Here is a 15,464-nt window from a genome sequence, read left to right on the forward strand (position 1 = left end):
AGACAAAAGTCGCAACAGGGAAGATCGGAGCATCAGTCAAATAAATCGCTATTAGAGCTTGAGCTAGGTTCCCGTGTACCTTAACGTACTCTAACGAATTATTTGATTGACGGTAGTCTAGTGCCCGATTCCAGCGCGTAGCAATGAAAACAATAGTTACCAATAGAAAGAATCTGTCTTTTCATTTTTTAACTGTTCAGAACGCGCGCGCACAAGAACATTGCTTGGGTTGCCTGTGTTCCCGGGAGGGAGTCTCGCGACAAGCTACATTAAATTTATACGCAAATAGCTTTGGGTTTTCAACTTTACGAGAGTATGTAGACGTGAAAATACATGCCAGAAGCTTCAGAAGTACCTTATTATGTCCGTAACTAAGAAACTAACGAAGGCAGAAGCAAGGTTAGTCGAAATAACCCAAAAATGAATTGGGCATTTGTTTTAACTTAAATTTGGTTCAATATTTCTTATTTTCACCTGTAAAAAATCATTCTTTTTGAAAATAAGGTCTTCATATTTTATTAATTGGGAGAGAAAATATTCGCTCTCCGTTTAATACTCTTTTTTAAGAAGGGGTTTGTAGTTTGACTCTGAAACATTATGGATTTTAATATTCTTAGACCGACTATAAAACATGTATAAGAAATTTATATTCAGGCATGAATTCCTGAATCAGACAATGGAGTAAAGTATAGGTTAGGTTATCGTATTCTAATTTTAAAGACATCTAGTGTAAATATATTTATCTTAGAAACAAATAAATCCTTGTAATATAATAATATTTTTGTTTTATTTTTTAGTGGCAGCAGCAAAGATAATTCAGAGACGACGCATTTGTATCTACAGATCAATGCAACCCAATGGCCTATAGTGTATTCTTCTTCATATAACATTGGCTTTCTTGGACTTGAAAGACTTCATCCGTTTGATTCTGGCAAGTGGGGAAGGGTGTTCAGCTTTTTAAAAGGTACAGTATTATCCATGATATTCATAATTATTTATAAATAAATATATATGGGATATACTGTATATGGGATGTTCAATCAACATCAAATTTATCGTGTCATTATAATTAAATATGATTTATCATTTTGTCACTTTGCTATGCATGCTTTGATTGGTTGAGAACTGTGCCATATTAGTAAATATAGCATGGTGCTAAAACCACTGTGTACACATGCATGCAGCTTTTCATTGCTTCTCCTAACACTTCTTTCATGTTTTCACCACTTCTTGTGTGCTGTATTATTACTGAATTGTGGAGCATAGGAAAACTGGTAATATGCAAGAATATAACCCAGATGCTGCCTTTAATTGACCAACTACTTTGTCATTTGTCCACTGACTATACTTCTAGTACTATCAGCTATGACATTTTCTTAAGAAACTGAAGGCCGCTCGATAGTTAGGCGATGGTGGACTGTTGATGAAGTAACAGTGGGATTTTGACTAAAATAGCCATAGCCAACTGTCAGTTGGGCATCTGGGATGCTGTCCTTGCATATTAATGGAAAAAACTTTCCTATTTTTTAATAGAAGCCGAGCTTATAGATGACAGTACTATAGTAGAGCCCAGGGAGGCAACAACAGAAGATTTATTGGTTGTACACACAAAGAAATACCTCGATAGCCTCAAGGTATGTGCAGCACTAATTAATTTTACTGCGGTTTTTAATATTCTGCGACTTCAGACATTTCAATGGCTTGTTGTGAAATTGGTTTTTTACTGCCGCCAGTCAAGAATATAAAAGGTACAGACTCATTATTTTTGATTGAAGGCACCAAAAAACCAAAGTTATATAAAACACATATACATTCATAAGTAGAGGTTCATGTATTGATATGTACAAAACCTTGCAAACCCACCATACATGGCACACATTGAGGCCCTGTTAGGGGTAAATACATGTATTGACAAGATGAACAACGGACCAACACTTTATCGATAATTGACTGACTGTCGAAGTGCATTGGCTGTGCATCGACTGACAACAAAACCCGAAGAAATGCCAAAACTTTCAACTGTGTGTTGGCTGATGGTCGGCCGATACACGGTCAACACATGGCCGATAGTTGGCTGATAGTTGGGCAGCTGTCGACCAAAAGTCGGGCAATAGTTAACTGACACATGTCGGGTGGTCATGAAGTATAAGATTACCATGACATTGTATAATGGACTAGCTTGTTTCTAACTTTAACTACATTTCTTTTTCTTAGTGGAGTGTAGTTGTTGCCCAAATATGTGAGGTACCACCAGTGGCCTTTCTACCAAATTTTGTTGTACAACACAAACTTCTGAAACCACTTAGATTACAGACAGGAGGCACAATCCTGGTATGTTTTTTGAACTCGGAGGAGGGTGGGGGTATTGCTAGTGGTAATAATTTTGTTGTAGAGGTGTGGAAGGGGCCCAGTGGGGGGGACTCCGGGGAAAAAGTACCGGGGATGCTTGTCGGAAATTTTCAAAAAGACCCCTAAAAGATACCAGAAATCTTTTAAAAAGGGTGTGGCTGAACGATTTTTAACCCTTAAGAGATAACATGACAAATAATATTAAATTTTATATAAAAAGCGCCTAGGATAAGCCATTTCAATGCGCCCTTCTCTCCTTTTCCAACACCCTAAGAGATACCAGAAAATGCTGATTTTCAAAAATTCACATTGACCACCCTAAAAGATACCAAATCGCAAACTTTTACCCTTAAGAGATACGACAAGCATCCCTGGTACTTTTTTCCTGGAGTCCCCCCCTCCCCCCTGGGGGAAGGGGGAGTCTTAAATGTATAGGGATTAAAATAATGGCTGGTCATAGGACAATGTCCAGCTAAAATTTGAACTTTTTTAGTCAAATCTTTCCATTGCTTGTCATTTTGACCCGTAACAATTTTAATTCTAATGACTTTTATTTTTTTTCTGAAGGCTGCTAAACTTGCTATTGAAAGAGGATGGTCAATAAATATTGGTAAGCAAAATTTAAAGTTTTGTAATTCGATTATATATCTGATCATAATTTTTGTCAACCTCCAAATAAATATTATCTACATGCTTAAATTTCTAGGAGGAGGATTTCATCATTGCTCAGCCAATAAAGGAGGAGGTTTCTGTGCATATGCTGATATTACTTTGGCCATCAAGGTTGATTTTACCAACAAATACTGTCTTTATACATCCAGCTGATATGAAATAGTGACATACTGTATCGTAGAAGTGATGCCAGTGCAAAACTGAGGATCATGAAGCCTGTGAAAATTGACCAGCAAAAAAATAGAAACATGCCCATGGACCATTACAATAAAATTTAATAATCACTGTTATCTAGTGCTTATTTTTTTCCTTTGGTGGCCTTGAAATCCACAATTTCAAGAGATAAAGTGACACCTCAGTTTAACATTTTTGCAGATCAGCAGGATGTACAGTAATCAGTTATTATGAAACTTGAGTTAGCATTATTATTGAGGAATAATAGAATATAATAAAATGTTCAAGAAATATTTTTTTAAATTTTCTTCATTTTTTAGTTTTTATTCAAATACTTGGGTGTTGAGAAAGCCATGATCATAGATTTGGATGCACATCAGGTTAGTAAGATTACAATAACATGTTTGGATCCATATTTCATCCATATTTTTAAGAGTATTTAAAAAAATGAGAATTTCTTTAAAAAGTTCTAAATAACTCCTAGAAAATTACATAATCTGCAGTCTGTAATGTTTAGTTGTCAGTCTAGAGAATGAAGGTTCGTTTAGGTAATAATTGCCTAAATGGTGCTGTGGTTCCCAACCATCTCAGTGACTTTGTGACAATGATTCAGTTATAGTGTGAAGCGCCGATTGAACTGCATGTGGCCATCCAACTAATTTGTTTACTAGTTAGCCAATCAGACAGCAAGAATTTGTGCATTTGTATGTGAACTCCTAAACCCACTCAGTGTGACTGCAAATATTTCTTTAATATTTCTTTCACACTTTTTGCAAAAAGTACTTTAATGATGGCTTAAAATTATTAAAGTATTTGTTGCGAAAAAGTGTGAAATACTTTGTATTTACTCATTTTGGTCATGCACTTTTCTGGCTAGACACTAGACACTTTCATGAACAGTATTTTAATTGATGAAGACACTTGGCAGGAAAGGATTCAGTGGCATTTTAGTTAAAACATAATTCATTGGGTGGCCACAATCAACAGACTGAGCTGTAAAATGAAATTAAAAGAAGTGTAATTACAGTTTTAATTTTTGATCAGGGTAACGGACATGAAGCTGATTTCATGGGTGACAAGCAAGTCTACATAATGGATGTTTATAATGCTCATATCTATCCAGGTGCCATGAGGGTAAAAAGTAAGCATATTAGCTACTATAAACTATTGCGATTTTGAGACGACAATACCATGAAATATTGAGGGTTAGTTAGGAGAAAATATATTCGGTTTTGGGCTTCGTAGCTTCAGGACTCCGCCCAATACCGAATATATTTTCTTCCAACGCCGTCAAAATTTTGTGGTATTGTCGTCTCAAAATCGTAATTAGTTTTGTATCACGATTCTAAAGAATTCAACACAAAAAAAGGAAAAACTGACCGATTTTCGTTGATTAAAAGCAAAATTCTCCTTCACGCGAGTGTTATGGCGCAAGCAACGAGCGTAAAAATTTGACGCGCGTGAGCTCAAGCTTTCTTTTTGTCATGTGTTAGCCAATCAGAAACCTTAATTTTAAAAGGACAATACCACAAAATATTGTCGTCTCAAAAATATAAGAAACTATTTGGTGAATCGCGATACTACAAATAACTATTAATAATAATCATACAATGGCCAACATAAATCCAATAAATCTACTTGTACACCCTTTTCTGCATAACGAGCCACAGCGAAAAAACTTTGCGAACAGCAGGGTTACCAGTTGCTAAGGTGTGACGTCATAATCTGGTTATATTGTGGTTTCAAGATCCTTTGATCCTAATATAATTTGGCGCGAATTACGAAGCAGAACGTAGATCAAGAATTCAACTACGATCAGTGTGGCGTGCTGGTCGAAAGCCTGCTGCTGGCTTGATGGAAGGCTGTTATCCAAGGAAAAAGAGATTTCCGCAACCTGCCGGAGTTTTTGCAGCAATTTTAAGGCAAAGGAAGGAAATACATCTTGAAATACAATAGATATCAACTGAGAATAGCAGACTTTTCGATTTCCCGCCAAACTGTGTTTATGTCCTAGTCAGGCACAACATAGTCAAGGCGTTTTGATGATTTTCTGTAAGGCACAGCGCAAAGGTCTGGTAAATGCTTATTTTTAAATCTATAAGTTACTAGTTATGTAGAACAACCCAGAGGTAAGTTTCTAATATGCGGTTCTCATGACTATCAAGGTCAATTTGATTTTATTCAGTATTAAAATTATTTTAATATACAACTGTGCCTGAGTGCTTCTGGCATATTGATTATGCTTAGCTGGTTCATCCAGCATGAAGTCCTGGTCAATTTTGATTTTTTAGAGCCTGAGTGCTTTGGGTATATTGAATTTATCTGTTCTCTATGCTTAGCTGGTTCATCCTGCATGAAGTCCTGGGCAATTTTGATTTTTTAGAGCCTGAGTGCTTAGGGTATATTGAACTTATCTGTTCTCTATGCTTAGCTGGTTCATCCAGTATGAAGTCCTGGACAATTTTGATTTTTTAGAGCCTGAGTGCTTAGGGTATATTGAACTTATCTGTTCTCTATGCTTAGCTGGTTCATCCAGTATGAAGTCCTGGACAATTTTGATTTTTTTAGAGCCTGAGTGCTTCGGGTATATTGAACGTAACTGTTCTCTATGCTTAGCTGGTTCATCCAGTATGAACTCCTGGCCTGAGTTAGTTATTTTTTCAACAGAAATTAAGGCTTTTCGGATAGATTGCACTGCAGAGACATTTTATTTCAAATAGTTCGAAAGATATATAAAATCTGGTATTTATTAGCAGCTTAGAGAAGAAAAGTCGTCAATAAATAGTTTCCCTCATAAACGTGAGGCTAATAACTCGAGTATGATCTGGCCACGGGGACGGCTGGGGTCAAACGTTCGGTCACGACATCATTGTATCGTTGTAGTATTGGAATAATAGCGCTCAACAGCTATGTAAAATTTGAAATTATCTATTATAAATGTTTTTATCATGCCCTGAAATTAGAAAAGAAAGATAAAATCTCGAAGTAGTACTATTCTTTTAACATTGCGTTACCATAAGCATTTACAAAATCTGTCATCGGAGTATCACTTATTCAAGAAGGAATGTAGAGAGACCCCCAACTGATGGGTAGTCGAAACATACCCATCAGTTGGGGGTCTTTTGGTTGCTAACGAAGAACGTGTGGCTCGTTATGTAGGATGTAATCATATTTGTCGTCCTTGAGTTTGCTGTCTGACAATGTTCATTATTCAAAAAGTCAATGCAAATCCTTTAACATTTTATCATACCCTGAAACAATTTAATCTAAGTCTGGGCATGGCAAATAGGGATATTTTACTTGTTTTTGCATTCTCTTGTTTCAAAGAGAAATGGCAAGGCAAGCTTAGTTAATAGTCAAAAACTGTGGTTAATATTTTCTTTCAGGCGCAGTAAGTAGGAATATAGAACTAAACCACCTAACCACTGACGAGGAGTATCTTCCAATAATACAGAGGTTTGAAATGCTTTTTTATTTTCAAACTTTTTTTTGCTCTAGGCATAACATATAAAAAACCTTTATTTTCTTATCATTTCCAAACTGCCTCTTTGATTGATGCAGTTACATGTTGTATATTTGTTTCTGTTTCAGACATGTTCCTAATGTACTGGATGAATTCAAGCCAGATATTGTTGTATATAATGCAGGAACTGATGTGTTAGAGGGTGACCCTCTGGGCAATCTATCCATTTCACCACAGGTATGTTATTAGAAGTTAAGTGCAGGTATTTATTATATTCATGATCAATTGAAGGGATGAAAATGAAAATGGCCTAAGTGACTTTTTGGTATATTTTTAAAAATAGCCTAAACCAAACAAAAATACCAGCAAACAGTCTCTTTTAGTTTAAATATGAATGTTTAGTATTTAATTTTCATGATTTTGATCGGAAAAGTAGAAAAACGCTCCTTAGTTATGCATTGGCTTTGCTTGACAACCGATCATCAGTCTGTGAACTAGTGTATATTTGCATATCACTTGATGCCTCAAGTGAATTGCATTAACAGTCTGCTGTGTGTTCAAGCAGAAACTTTAATTCGATTTTGTCACTGTAAGGCTAATTTAATTACAGCTTCTTGTAACATTATATGATATTGTGTGACAATGCATCTTTGTTTAACTAGTTACGTTATAGTTAATCACATGATTGTAATCGTATATGTATACACATGTACGCCAGATATATATCAGTTCGCGTACTGATCAATACATGTAGTATAGAGTCAAGATAAAACAAATAAATCGAGACATAACCAACCGAAGACTATCACACTTCTCTTTTTTTTTACAAGAGCATGGTATTTTTTGGCACAAATCTATTTTTTTGGCTTTGCAGGAAGCTACGCGTCCTTTAAATGCGTGTGTGCTCAAGCAGAAATTTTAATATAATATGGAAAACAAAATGCAGTATTTTTTCAGCTTGATGATAAAATTAATGAAAGATTAAAAAATCTCAATGTCATCAGTTGAACGTAAGCTTGTTTGCGATCGAGGTTAAACAAATATGTTAGCTGAACGCCGTTTGCAGTGGCTTTCACTCATGCTGCTTTAAGGATAAAGATAAAGATATTGTCCAAAATCAGGACAAAATTGGCTAAACTTAGCCACTGATATTTCCACTTCATGTTTATACACAGTTATTAGATACCATAAACAAGAATTTAAAACGATTTTCTACTATTCAAGACGGGGTAAAGGCGTTTGTTTGAAAAAGTCTGTGACACTGATGTGTCATCATGCCCAGCCAAATTCATAGTGCAACGCGCATAGTTTTGATTTCTTTTTTTGATCATAATCTTTTATTCAGTGCTCAAGACAACTTTCTAAACTATACTCTTTTAAATTAACTATGTACACAGCATATAGGACGTGTCATATGCTTTAGTTATGTAGGTGGATCGAAAGTGTATATAGGTGGTTCGAAAAGACCTGGACCTGGTTCGAAAAAGACCTGGATCGAAAAGACTTTGGTTCGAAAAGACCGGTTACCAATAGGCCGTGTCCAATTTGGCAGTCAGAGGAATTTTTTGAATTTCAATTATTTCCAAATCGACAGACATGTAGTCCTATATTGCACTGATTAATTATATCCCAAACTATACGAGACTGATTCCGTAAGTCATAGTTTTCCCTCAAAAGAATGCGAATGGAAAATATTCAAATTAATCTTTAATTTGGACAGGAAAGAGAATTTGAAAATAATACAATAGTTGCTTATATGGGATTATGGAGTGATGATACAATTACATTTAGTAAATCATCAAGAAAATTGTCCAAAAATTCATATTATTTTATTATCAGTCCTTTAATCATAACATCCAATATTTTTATTTACTAACAGGGAATAATCAAAAGAGACCAAATAGTTTTCCAGGAAGCCAGGACAAGAAGCATACCAATTGTTATGGTCACATCTGGTGGATACCAGGTAGGATAGGTTTATTATTTTTTTCCAGTCTGGTATCCTGAAAATCATGTGTTCTTATTGGCTGCGCAAGTGGGTTGTACTCTATCCCTGCCTGCAGACCAGTAACCTGATGTCTTGTAAAGGTTACATCATCTGTGCTTGCATTGGAAAAGGGATTGTTAAACACATGGATCTTAGTTAAACAACAAAATGAATTGCAAAATAAATGGGTTATTCACAGCCCTAAAGTGAGTCTGGAAAAAACGGTGCCCCTTGAAAACGATTCTAATAACCTCTGTCCATATATTCAAGACCTCTGGCAGTTTTGCCCTATCCTGGCCTCCTGGCTGGTAAATAACCTCTACATCTGCTGTAGCAGTAGTGTACTCGCCTCTGACCTCTGGGATCTTTGGTTCATTATTTCTCAATCAGCATCAGTTTGTAATGGGTCTAATGCAAGGGTTATTTTTGAATCCAGGATTTGAACCCTCCATAAAATGTGTAGTCCCAAAAATTATCCATACCCTACTCACGGAGGAATTTTTTTAAGACACCCCCCTACCCCCCAGAAATTCCAATTTTCTTCCATACAAACTCAGTCTGTAATTTTCATTCTTTCTCTGACCCCCCTACTCCAAATTCCTCTGTGGGGTGGGTATGAATTATTTCTGGAACTACACAATATAACATGCTACAATCTGATTTGATCAAGCTATGAATTTAGGTGTCATGATCTATGAGCTCACTGCGATTAGCTCAGGTTGGTTTAGGGTTTAGTAAAACTGAATGTCTGTATCAGACTCATACCCAGTCATTACCTTTTGCCGCTACAGATCGCAGTGTGCAAAGGCGCGGGATTCTCGACTGTATTAGTGCTCTACTCCCATAACGCATTTTGCACTAGCTTCCTATGAGCATAAGAAGCAACTGGGTACGAGTCTGGGTCTGTATTTGGAACTCTAGCAAAGAGGAAATGTGGTTTTGTGTGTGTGTGAGCTATCATGATCATTTTTTTGGAATGCTTTTTTTCTGTGATTGTTTCTAGAAAAAAACAGCCAGGATCATTGCTGATTCTATACTCAACCTTCACGAAAAGAGACTCATAACCTGTAATTATTCTGAATCAGGTTGGTTTAAACAACACACCGTCTTTAATTAATGAATTATGCAGACTCATACTCACCCACCCCATCCCCCATTCCTTGACTTATTTACCCCCCCCCCCCCCCCCTGCACCCAAACCAAAAAAATAAAAGCCTGGATAATTGCTGATACTATACTCAACTTTCATGAAAAGAGACTTATAACCTGTAATTATTCTGAATCAGGTTGGTATAAACAAGACACCTTTAATTAATGAATAATGCAGACTCATACTCACCTACCCCAACTCCCCCATTCCTTAGCTTATTTAACCCCCCAACCCCCACCAAAAAAAGAAAAATCAAGCTAATTGATGTGGATGCAAGAAAATATGTAGTGGCCTTTCTATGCACTGTGGACTGAGAGAAAAATTGGGGGGGGGGGGGGGGGGCATATATTATAGACCAATTCAGCTAATGCTATGTTTTGCCAAATTCAAATCTACTGGGAATACTTTTCTTGTCCATTATATTTACATGTCAATCGAGCACTTGAATATGGTAATGATATGTAAATACAATAGGCAAAAAAAAGTATTGCCTAAATTGAAACTAAATTTGGATTGGGTAAAACATTGGGTTAGCCAAATGGGTCGAGTTGATGTGTAGCATACTGTAGTAATAATTAAAAGTTTCACCTTGACCAGAGTCCACCCAGGAGTCAATCTGTCTTAATACTGATACACTGTTTGTTTTATATATACGTGCACTAGTATTTGATTTTTTCTTTCATCAGGTCCAATTTCATCCGCGAAGGCAGAATCATCTTCTAACTACAATACTTTCAACAATCCCTCTTCTCTCTAATGAATCTTAAATTATTATTAATTATGCACATCAATTACAAGATGACTGTCAACATTGCACGCTGCAGGACTTCATTCCAAGAATTCATTGAATCCAGCTGTTCCAGATATATAATTTCCCTAAAATTAAGCTATATGGTGATAGGAACTAAGTCATTCAGAGACTAAAAATAAATATTGGGATGCAAGTCTAACATTTATCAAACCCCTAAACAACATCTATTGTAGGCTAAACAATCTCTAGTAACTCATTCCACTGCTAACTCATAGATGAAATTTAAATTTGTGTTGGTTTTATCTAGATTTATGTAGGCTAGCTTGAATAGTGAGTCTTTGGGATGAGAGGGGTCCCCCTCTGAGCCAGCCCAAAGAGCCGCTACTCAGGCTATATGTAGGTCAACTATTCATTTCTTACATCCTCTATTTACTGACGCAGTTGTCTGTCTATAACAACTTCTATAATTGTAAAAAGTATATACAATTCATTGTGGAAAGAAAATGCAATAGCAAGATTTGTAGATAATTCAATAAAATTTAGCTAGTGCTCTACTAGCTTTTATTTAGGATCCCTGGGTATAGAAAACATTAATTTTTTTGTTTCATGTGCATGCAGGATCAATGCTAAATACTTTGGCTAGATATAGAGGTTATTTACTGGCCAGGAAGTTTGGATAGGGAAACTGTGCCTGAGGTCTTGAACATATAGACTGAGGTCCATTTTCAAGACTGAGGGCAAAGTAGTAAATAATAGTTATTTACCATCCTAAAGTAAATGTTCCAGATAGGGAAAACCCTATCTGGATCAACTTTAGGATGGTAACCCTATCTGGACCAACTTTAGGATGGTAAATAACTATTTTTTATTTTGATTTACATTTTTTTGTTGTTGTTTGGCAATCTGTTATCTAAGGATATGTACCATGGTTAGAGATAGAAAATACCACTCACTCTAACTGCTAATCAGAATGCCAGAAACTGGACTAGAAAAAGAAAGAAATTATACTACTAGAGCAAACTTTTTTCAGAGACAAACAGCTTTGCATCTTTGTATAACAAGGAGTTTAGTTAGTTAAAAACATAACCTAAAATTCGTCTGTACATGTATCTGTCCTTTATTATGCAAGTTGTCTCTCATTTTAAAACTCCCCTGACTGGATTTCTAACAATTAAGAATTACTGCCTTAGTAACATTCTTGATAGTAAGCAAATTTAAAACACTCGATCAGTTGCTGTTAAATATGTTTTTATTGTTATTTTAAAAACTAAGTTTTTCTGATGTACAAAGTAAAAAAACACATGAGTTTGCTTTAAAAAATCTTGAAAATTTCAAAATATAATATCAGTAGTCTACATAAAGTACCCTCAATTTTCAAAGTATTCAAGTGACTACCCATAAAAGAAAACGATTATATGTAATTCTTTTTTATTATTTAATATATAATATGCACAATCCAATGACACCTAATCAATAGCAATGTAAAATATTTCTTTACAATTCATTCAAAATGTACAGTACTGTAAGATTAGCGCCTTGTCTGGTTTTATCTGCTTGTTGTATTGAACTGCATAAAGTAGGCTGCTGTAGGAGGATTTGAGTAAACCTCTTTGTTGATATACTCTTGTCTGAAAAAAATAAGGGTTCAGATATGTTATTGCGTATCCATGACAACTTGCTTACCAAATATTACGGCATTTTGTTGCTGTCCAATGTTTAATAATATTGAATACAGAAGCTGGAAAAAGTAATTATAATTATTTTTTCCAGCTTCTGTTGTCGACAGTGAAATTAATCATATTTTTTTTTACTATCCTCTATCTTAATGTTATCCTAGCACACAAAACAAGTCCTACCCAATCACTGTCCTATTATTACATTGTCTGAGATCTGTTGCTCCATTGTTTCAAGAATATTAATATGGAAAAGAATTCTGTAACATTACTATATATTTATTAAGTGCATTGTGTATTAGAAAAACAAGAATTCTGGATTCTTATACATCTATTTGTCGGTTGGATATCTGAAATCAGAAATCTGAGACCGATTGGAATTATGGGGGACTGAGTGTTTTCTCATTAAAAATTCAATATACACTCACCCAGATAGTTTGCCAGCGCAGGTCATTGCTCAAAGTTAGAATATCAAGATATTAACTTTTTGTGAACTACTAATTTAAAACCACAAACAATCCAAAATTCCTTTCAGTCTCAGATTTCAGATCTCTGACCGACAACATTTTTTGAAATAGGTGTATATTACTTACATTGCTTTTTGTTCCGATGCTAGTCTTTGATTCTCAAGTGCTTGATCTCTTTCTTGCTGTTTTCTCTTCCTTTCTAGCTCTCTTTCCATCAATATTCCAGCTTTAGCTTGGGTTAAAAGAAGCCTTTCGTATTCTTTTTGGCGTTCTTCTTCTTCTTGTTTCAATCGCTGTTGATTAAAACAATTCATGGTAATCAAAATTGTTAATAATGAAAGGCTACATAGATTAGCTGTCACTCTACGTAATATAATATGCATTGTACAGCCAGGCATAATTGTACATTGTATATTTAACTGAAGATGCAAAGAATCTCTTTGCCATATATAAAGCTGCCTTAGGTATATGGAGATGTTGTCGGGTTGCAAGCATTCCCAAGAGAGTAAAAAGACAAAAACATGGCTGCCATCTTGGTGTGATTAACAATGGATACTAATAAGAAATCTTTTGCTTAATAGCACCAACATGGCATAATGATGTAGTGTGTAATCGAATTAAGAATTGCAAGATAGGAAGTCAATTTCTCATGCCGGCAAAGCATGCCAACATTATGTTTCTTTTAAACTCACCTCTTTTTCTTTTAACTGTTCCTGTTGTATGTACCGAATCTGTGCCAGCTGCGCAGGGCTCATACCCTTCCATCTATCAGTGATAACCCGATGTGAGCCAAATGCACTTTGTGCAACATCAGGATTTTCAGTAAGCATATCTCCAAATACGTGGTTAGAGATTTCTGTGAAGTTGTCATCCTGTTCTTGCTGTTTCTCAAGCTGTTCCTTTGTCTCCTTTTCCCTTTTGAGTGCATCATTAAAATCCTTAGTTGCCATGTTAATTGCACGCCGACAGTCGGCTTCGGCCATGGCTAGCTCACAAGCCCTTTGATCTAGTTCTCTGGCCTTGAGTTCGTAAAGATGATCAGCATATTCTTGGTTGGCTTTAGATTGGTTTCTTTCATCTACTTGTTGCTTGATGCACTCCCTATCAATTGGGAACAATCAATTAGCATGGAAAACTTGAACACTTTACAATCCTTTTCAAAGCAAGGATGGAATCATACAATATAGTATCCTGAAGAAAAGGGTTTTTGTCAAAAAAAAGAATTTTTCCAAGGGCACATGCTTAAGGAATGTCAATCGGAAACTTTTAGAGGAATAACTAGAATACCCCACCAAATGAAAACCATTTCTAAGGAATGTGCGTGACCTACTTGGTGATTCATTCTTATGAATTCTCAGTGTATTTTTCATCTCTGTCTATGCAGCCAACTCAGCCTACGCAGCCTACATGCCTACTCAGCCTACGAACTCTTTGTTTATTCCTACAAAGCCTTATCCAATCCTAACCCTAAACCTAACCCCAAGGTACTCGGTTGTTTATTCCTGCAATGAATGTGTAAACGCATAGGCATCCTACTATAATACTTTTCTTTGTGGAGTATTTTATACTTGTACCCCGCTAGATTGATGTCCACCAAATCCTACAGTACTTTATAGTCAAGATGTGATTACGAAAGCCTCTATTATACCTCATCTGTTCTTCTTGCAACTTCTTGCGCTCCTTAGAACTCAAGTCTTCCCCTAAGAACTTCTGCAAAGAGGCAATACCACACCTAGGATCATCATCGGACACTCTTGCAGGCTTGTCTTTCTTTAGGTAGTCTGGATCATTAAGATCCCATTCTCTTGTATCTTCTGGACGTTGGTGTTCACTTCGGAAGGTATTTAACTCCTTTTTCAATTCTCTGATGTCATGTTCCTGCCTCTTTTCCATTAAAGCACATATCTTATCATTTCTTGTCAAATCAGCAGCTGAAATAATAGAAGGGAATTTAAGAAGATTAGTACTTAGCTATTCACAAATTTTGTTCTTTGTTTGTTTTAAAAGTCTTACCAAAAGCATTGTGCCTTCGTCTCTCTTCTTCCCCTTGGCGTTTTCTGTCTACGACTTGCGTCTCTAAGGCTTGAACATCGATCTGGAATAGAAAGATTTATAAACTTATTTTAGTTTTTGCTAAGAGAGGAATCGAAACACTAAATCTGTAAGCTTAAATATTCTTGATATTCAGTTTTTGGTTCAAGTTCAATGCCAGTGGATACCAACTACTTCTCTGATACTAACTCGAGATTTTTGATATCCATATAGTGAAACAGAACTATATATTTTAAATTACTTCACGCTTTAGGATTTTTATTTGCAAAATGTTTATAATCAGTAATAAGAATAAAAAGTTCGACAATCTTAGCACAAAGACAAGAGATCAACTTACTCCAATAGTTCGAACTCGAGCATTAAAAATTCGGCTCTGACGCTGCAATTCCTTGTTTCTTCTTCTCTCTATAGCAGCATTTTCTTTCAGGTCGAGTGGTAGATCAAGTTTATACATATTCCTTTCTGTGAAAAACGGTTTAAATCGGCTGTAAAAGTCTTGAAATCCTCTCGTCTCTCTGAGTCTTCTTGTTGCTGTAGTTTCTTTATACACAACTGGAGTTTGCTTTGGACCTTGTTGCTATGCAACGAAAACCCATGGTGCTTTGCCATACCACAGGAAGCCCACTTCATGAAAAGATTCTAGTAATTTCTTTTTCTTTATTTTTTTCTATTCATTTTACAGAATTCCGCAAACTCAAAGAACCTCATCTAGGTTTTGTCTTCAGC

General features: G+C 35.8%; 2 protein-coding genes across 2 annotated transcripts; one reads left to right on the forward strand and one right to left on the reverse strand.

The window, feature by feature from the left end:
• Positions 1–244: 244 nt before the first annotated feature.
• LOC116306653 (histone deacetylase 11) lies at positions 245–12,165 on the forward strand. Its single transcript, XM_031716732.2, has 13 exons — positions 245–399; positions 798–964; positions 1,534–1,634; positions 2,215–2,331; positions 2,917–2,959; positions 3,056–3,132; positions 3,516–3,575; positions 4,240–4,336; positions 6,582–6,651; positions 6,787–6,895; positions 8,538–8,624; positions 9,649–9,730; positions 10,482–12,165. Exons 1-13 carry the CDS (start codon positions 362–364, stop codon positions 10,550–10,552), a joined length of 1,119 nt encoding a protein of 372 aa, XP_031572592.1. The 5' UTR covers positions 245–361; the 3' UTR covers positions 10,553–12,165.
• Positions 12,035–15,296, reverse strand: LOC116306652 (RIB43A-like with coiled-coils protein 2). The gene is made up of 6 exons (XM_031716731.2): positions 15,076–15,296; positions 14,700–14,781; positions 14,335–14,617; positions 13,379–13,787; positions 12,813–12,979; positions 12,035–12,174 (listed from the first exon to the last, which is right to left on the reverse strand). Exons 1-6 carry the CDS (start codon positions 15,190–15,192, stop codon positions 12,093–12,095), a joined length of 1,140 nt encoding a protein of 379 aa, XP_031572591.2. The 5' UTR covers positions 15,193–15,296; the 3' UTR covers positions 12,035–12,092.
• Positions 15,297–15,464: the final 168 nt, after the last annotated feature.

The sequence above is a fragment of the Actinia tenebrosa genome, unplaced genomic scaffold (assembly GCF_029948245.1).
Source record: "Actinia tenebrosa isolate PJP-AT-01 unplaced genomic scaffold, QUT_ActTen_1.0 PGA_scaffold6__47_contigs__length_16458017, whole genome shotgun sequence".
Lineage (NCBI taxonomy): Eukaryota > Metazoa > Cnidaria > Anthozoa > Actiniaria > Actiniidae > Actinia > Actinia tenebrosa.

Bases quoted from the DNA above. Each gene is read 5' to 3' on its own strand.
- LOC116306653 (XM_031716732.2), top strand. From the start codon at position 362: ATGTCCGTAACTAAGAAACTAACGAAGGCAGAAGCAAG. The intron at 3,133-3,515 runs GTTGATTTTACC...TTCATTTTTTAG, and splicing joins ATATTACTTTGGCCATCAAG to TTTTTATTCAAATACTTGGG. The intron at 6,896-8,537 runs GTATGTTATTAG...ATTTACTAACAG, and splicing joins ATCTATCCATTTCACCACAG to GGAATAATCAAAAGAGACCA.
- LOC116306652 (XM_031716731.2), bottom strand. From the start codon at position 15,192: ATGTATAAACTTGATCTACCACTCGACCTGAAAGAAAATGCTGCTATA. The intron at 12,980-13,378 runs GTGAGTTTAAAA...TTTAATCAACAG, and splicing joins AACAGTTAAAAGAAAAAGAG to CGATTGAAACAAGAAGAAGA. The intron at 12,175-12,812 runs GTAAGTAATATA...TATTTTTTTCAG, and splicing joins GCATCGGAACAAAAAGCAAT to ACAAGAGTATATCAACAAAG.